This window comes from Rhincodon typus, chromosome 43 (assembly GCF_021869965.1).
Source record: "Rhincodon typus isolate 14 chromosome 43, sRhiTyp1.1, whole genome shotgun sequence".
NCBI lineage: Eukaryota > Metazoa > Chordata > Chondrichthyes > Orectolobiformes > Rhincodontidae > Rhincodon > Rhincodon typus.
In genome coordinates, this window is record NC_063374.1 from 8,366,548 (window position 1) to 8,372,888 (window position 6,341).

At 51.6% G+C, this 6,341-nt stretch overlaps 1 protein-coding gene across 1 annotated transcript in view; it reads right to left on the minus strand.

Moving 5' to 3' along the window:
• Positions 1 to 849: 849 nt before the first annotated feature.
• LOC109922596 (transmembrane protein 179-like) overlaps positions 850 to 6,341 on the minus strand; it is a 9,138-nt gene continuing 3,646 nt past the window's right edge. The window contains exons 2-4 of the mRNA XM_020522641.2: positions 4,995 to 5,132; positions 2,840 to 2,918; positions 850 to 2,138 (exon numbers count right to left, since the gene is read on the minus strand). Of these exons, the coding sequence (XP_020378230.1) occupies positions 1,947 to 2,138; positions 2,840 to 2,918; positions 4,995 to 5,132 (409 nt within the window). The 3' untranslated portion in view covers positions 850 to 1,946. The remainder of the gene's footprint in view (positions 2,139 to 2,839; positions 2,919 to 4,994; positions 5,133 to 6,341) is intronic.

Below are 6,341 nucleotides of genomic sequence, written 5' to 3' on the forward strand. Positions count from 1 at the left end.
GCTGCTCAGCCTGTCACCCAGAGGAATCCTTCATCAAATTCCACACGGTCTTCCTGAGTGCTCTTAGACCCAGCCCCCACCTTGGGCCCTCACTATTTAACAGATGAGGCCTGGATCTCCTGGGCCTTGGTTGTCAAGGAAACCCTCAGATGGACCCTGGCATCTGCCTGTGTTTGGTTTTCTCTCCAGTCCCCTGGGGGTTGGAAGGTTACCAAGACTGAGAGAGGTGGGGTGGGGGGAGGGAAGGAGGCAGTTAAAGAGGGGAGGCAGACAGAGAGAGGGACAGAGAGAAAGAGAGGGAGGGAGAGGCAGAGAGAGACAGAGGAGCAGGGTGGGGGGGAGGCAACAGAGAGGGAGGGAGAAGGACAGAGAGAAAGGGAGAAAGTAAGTGCGAAGGGCAGGGGGGGGGGGGGGGAGTGAGGAGCAGAAAGAGAGAGAGGGACTGAGAAAGAAAGGGAATGAAGGGCAGAGAGAAGTGAGAAGCAGAAAGACACAGTGTGAGAAGCCAGGGGGGCAGAGAAAGAGAAGAAAAAGAAAAATGAAGTGCAGTGCAGAGGGAGGGAGTGGTAGATGGCGGCGGGGGGAGACAGAGAAAGACACAGAAAGGAAGGAGGGAGAGAGTGAAAGAAGATGACAGAGGGAGAGATGGGAGGCAGTGAAAGTAGGGAGGCATTGAGGCAAAAAAGGGGGACGGCAGAAAGAGGGAAAAGGGACAGAGGGTGACGAGTGAGTAGAGAGAGATTGGGAAGTGAGACAGAGAAAGAGATAGAGACAGGACTGTCAGAGCTGGAGTGAGTGACACTGGAAGTGCAAGAATGCAGCAAGGTTGAATAAAACACCACAGAACAGTCTCATATTTATTGTTTAATAAATACAAACACAGATCAGTAATAGATTGCTGAACAAATAACACTGTTTACAATGAAAATAACTTAAAAACTCAAGTGAATAATACACACAAGGTAGAGCTGGACCTTTATCCGTGACTGTGCTATAGGGAGTTGGTATTACATCTCTCCTGAATTTTATTCCCACAAATTCTCATTGGTTTTCCCAAATACACTCTGAATCCATCCTGCGCAGTTTCTGACTTCACAGCTTTCAGAGGTTGAAGGCGGGATGCCTGTCCCTGCCTCAACCACAAACCACCGCCTTTCCTTCCCTGCCTGAAGGTGTCAAGTCAGTTCCAGCGACCCAGCCCAAGGCAATGGTGGCTGTTCAGCTACAGCAGGAATCGCAGGCATAAACCTAATTGCGAAACCTGTCCCGTGGTCCATGCACAGGTACTTCCTGGGGTGAGGTTCACTGAATTTGGTACACTTAGCCTGCCTTCTGCCCCACAGTTGCCCCCATTCCCCCTTCACCCCCCACCAGCACGAGAAGAAATGATGTCGGGGATGGGTGGGTGGGGAAGTGGTGTTTCTACAGGTAGTCCTAACCCTGGAGAAATGAAGTTAGGGGGGAATTACCAGGTCAAACATCACATGGCCAACTCCACCCCCCCCCCACCATCTCCCCCAGAGAAAGAGTGAGGGGCAGAAGCATGCGTCAGAAGCTGACTGGATTGTGAAACACACACACACCCCCCAACAGTTGAACATCATGTTCACATTCATGGGCGGTGGGAGCATAGGATGGGGGGGCAAGGGGCAAATAAAATCCGAGGATTAAGAAACCAAAACGCCGATGACAAGCGCTCGAGGTGACATGGTGTAGGTGCTGGGCACGGCAGAATTCTGGAGAGGCCCATGAAGCAACAGACTGCAAATTGCAAACAAAAGTGGTTAACTCCCCAGCCCCTTGTGCCTGAACAGGGCAGGGATCACTGACTTGTCTATTCCCATGAAAGGCTATTTATAGAGGCCCGAGGCTCCGGGCTTGTCTAGGGTGCATGGCCTGCGGAGTTTGCGTCTCTGCCCGGCGATGACCCACAGGGAGCAGACACCTCAGATGAAGACGCTGGGGAGGTCAGCCTGCTCCTGGGACAGGGGCCGGCCGTGCAGCGAGCGGTCAAGGAGTAGTTCCTTCTCCCGCGACAGGCAGCGAGCTAGCTCTTTGCGTTTGTAGTTGCGGTAAACCTTCAGGAAGGCCAGCACACCCAGCAGCACCCAAATGGTCCAAATACTCCACAGGCCAAACTGGAGACAAAATCAGAGAGAGAGAATCCAACGACAGACTCAAGGAGAGAGCACCTTTCCCGGGCAAGACTTGCAGTTCTATTCCCAATCCCAAAGAACTCTAAAGCATCACAAAGCCGGCAGGGTACATTTCTTGTAACAATTACAGTGTAGCAAACACAACAGCCAAATCACGTACAGCAAGCGCGCACACATCAACAAGAAGAGATCGTCTCCACCCTTCCAGTAATCACCACTTTGACACATACTGGACAGTGCCTGTTCCCTCAGCGCTGACCCTCCGACAGTGCAGCGCTCCCTCAGCGCTGACCCTCTGCCAGTGCCCACTCCCTCAGCACTGACCCTCCGACAGTGCGGCGCTCCCTCAGCGCTGACCCTCCGACAGTGCCCGCTCCCTCAGCACTGACCCTCCGACAGTGCCCGCTCCCTCAGCGCTGGGAGTGACTGCGTTACACATGGTGCTCAAATTGAAGTAGGCCTCGAACCCATGACCAGGGCATCAGAGCAGGATGTTTACCGAGTGTCCCATTACAGGCTCAGAGCCACCTGACCTGACCCGAAAACACACTGTTTTACCCCAGCAGTGAGCTGTACCTGGGTACGGGGCTGGAGGATGGGCGGTGGAGAGGCGGGTAGTGGGTAGGCCAAAACCTGCTCCGTCTGCCGTGGTTTCCCCGGCAGCGTCTCGCAGTGACACTCACCTGCGCAATCCTGAAGTGGATGTAAAAGGCAGACGTGTCGACATCGAGGTGGAGATTCACCGACTGGATCTCCTCACAACTGCCGAACGGAAAAAGAGAGACAGCTGGAATCAACCCCGGGTGCAATGGAGGTGGGCGTGCGGTCGGAGGCACCCAGCATCCGAGCCTGCTCTGTTGGCTGAACTGTGCCACCCTCAGTTGGTGAGGCCCTCTCTGACTGCTCCCGCACCAGCCTCTTTCTTGATAGAGAACGTTCCGGGCTCCTCACCATCTTGTGAGGAGACAGGTCCTGGTTTCTCTGCTCTGTTTAAGGTTGTAACCCCCATCCTGTTCCCAACCCCGAATGAATCATAGAATCCGTCTGGTGCAGAAAGAGGCCATTCGGCCCATCAAGTCTGCACTGACCCTCCAAACAGCATCCCACCCAGAGCTAACCCACCACCCCATCACCCTGGATGGGGATTTTAACAGTGGATAACCCATCTCGCCTGCACATCCCTGGACACGATGGGCAATTTTCAGCACAGCCGATTCACCTAACCTGCACATCTTTGGACTGTGGGGGTGAAACCCACTGAGACAAGGGAAGAAACATGCAACCTCCACACAGATAGTCGCCTGTGGGTGGAATCGAACCTGGGTCCCTAGCGCTGTAAGGCAGCACTGAGCCACCGTGCCACATGCTGAAGGGTTTCAACATATCAAACTGCTTGGTCCTCTCTCTCTCTCTTCTCTCCCCCCACTCAAACCATCCCTTTCTCTCCAGGCCCTCCCTACTAACCCATAGTGTCAATCTGTTCCCGGTGAACTTCCAAACCATTCCTGTACCCGTTCTCCCTCCACACCCGTCCGCCCTTCAAAGACTTGCATTTCACTAGGTACCCGTTCCCACCTCAGGATGCCCCCAAAGCGATTCTCGAACGGGGAATATTTCTCTTTACAGTGGCTAAGTGGCACAGGTGGCAGCTGGTTTGGGCACAGCAAGATCCCACAGACCGCCCAGTGTTAACGAGAAGATAATGGTGGAGTTGGTTTATGTGGATAATCTTGTGATGTGAACGCATTGGAAACAGTTCAGAGAAGACTCACGTTGGGATTCAGAGTGAGCTTGCCAATTGGATACAAAACTGGCTTAACAGCAGGAGACAGAGAGTGGTGATGGAGGGTTGTTTTTCGGGTTGGAGGCCTGTGACCAGTGGAGTTCAATAGGGATCAGTGCTGTGTCCATTTTTCTTTGTAATTTATATAAACGATTTAGATGAGAATATGGAAAGCGTGATCAATAAGACACCGAAATTTGTGGTAAGAGTAGACAGTGAAGAAGGTTATCTAAGATTACGAAGAGCTCCCAGAACATTACAGTGATTGACAGGCCAGTGATAATATCACTAGCCTCCCCTTCTGTTGCCAGGGTTTGAAAATTGAAGCTGTGAGGAGAGATTGGATAGGTTTGGGTCATTTCCTTAGAACAGAGGAGGCTGAAGGGCTTAATCAAGGTGTAAGAAATAACGAGGGGCTTGGGTAGAGTGGACAGGCAAGTGGCTGGCAGAAGGAAAGGATATGAGGGAAAACCTTTTCACTCAGAGGCTGGTGGGTGTCTGGAATTCACCGCCCAGTTCGGTGTCTGAGGCAGAAACCCCTCAACTCATTTAAAAATGAACCTGGATCTGTCCCTGAAGAGCTGGAACCTGTGAGGCTATGAATCAAGTGCTGGTAAATGGGATTTGAACATGCAGCTAGTTTACTCAGCACAGAGACGATGGCAACTTGTGTAAGATTGCCATGCCTCGGAAAATATGACCTATTACTTTCCAACAGATATCGTGATAGGTCCTTCTGTAATCTTGGAATCAAATTACTGAACCAAACAAAACCACATATTGCAGCTACAGCTACTTGAAATTAATTGTGTTATTGCCTTGTAGCCATCATTCTGCATTTAACCATTGTGTGCAGCAGTATGGAAATAGATGTATTATTACAAACCAATTGACTATAGGAACCAGGAATTAGCGTTGCGCATATTATCATAGGGACTCCTTCTGCGCTGAGGGTTTTTGGTGGTTACATTCAGAAAGAGGGAGGCCGTTTGGTGCTGGTCTTTTGCAGTGTGGGAATCTGGATGGTGAACCGGGCTGTAAAATCACGGACTTACCTCATGGGCATACTGCCGTGGTTGGTGACCACATCACACCAGATGTTGAAACCCACGCTGATCATCACACAGGCTACAATGGTGAGGAACAACACCGAGCAGCTCAGCAGCAGGTTCAGAAAAGCCGAGAAGAACGTGCTGAAAGAGCGAACAAAAAGCACAGGCATCTCTGTCATTACCATCGTGATGCAGACTCTTCGACACTGAGCGGACTTTCTCCTCTTGGGGACCAAAGACCACCCCCCCACCCCACCAACTGTCCTCCTGCCCATCTTGTGCTAACTAGGCCCACCCATACCAACTCCAACACTGCTGCCCGATGAGTCAAAGTGGTGAGCTAACCTCTCTCTGAGGCTGAGATAACAAGGTGTAGAGCTGGATGAACACAGCAGGCCAAGCAACATCAGAGCAGCAGGAAAGCTGACGTTTCGGGTCTGGACCCTTCTTCAGAAAATCTCTCTGAGGCTGGTGTGTGAGCTCAAACTGGGTGACAACCATCCCAAAGCATGGATGCTCCTCTCCATTTACACCAGAGACCTGTAATTCTAGGGCTCTGCACCCCAGGATGCGGTCGAGATAGTTCGTTCGCTGGACACTTTGGGCTGACTGTAGAATGATTTAATTTTAGACATCTGGTATCTGGTTCCTGGCCCGTTAACTAGATAGAGTCATCTTTCTACATCTTTCCTGCAAAAGGGTGGCTCCAACACCAGACACTGAGGGCACAAAGCCAGCAACATTCACGTAGTCCAACAACAACTTACCTTTTGATAGCACCTTTGGCAAAATGAAACACACCCAAGATACCTCGCTCGAACGCAACATAAAGCAAAGGTTGACATTAAATCATTTGAGCCAAAGCTTGGAAAATGGGGTGGATTTTAAGGAGCATCTTACAGGAGAAGGAGGAGACAGGTACAGTGAGGTTTAAGGAAGGAATTCCAGAAATTAGCGCTCCAGGCAACTGAAGGCACAGCTGCCAACAGTTGATCAATGGAAATCGGGGCATGTGCGATAGACTGGAACTGGAAGAGCGCAGAGATCTCGGAAGGTTGTAAGACTGCAGCAGGTTACAGAGATAGGGAGGGGTGTAGGGGCTGGAGGAGATTACAGAGATAGGGAGGGGTATAGGGGCTGGAAGTGGTTACAGTGATAGGGAGGGGTGTAGGGGCTGGAGGAGCTGACAGAGATAGAGAGGGGGTGTCGGGGCTGGAGCAGGTTACAGAGATAGGGAGGGGTGTAGGGGCTGGAGGAGATTACAGAGATAGGGAGGGGTATAGGGGCTGGAAGTGGTTACAGTGATAGGGAGGGGTGTAGGGGCTGGAGGAGCTGACAGAGATAGAGAGG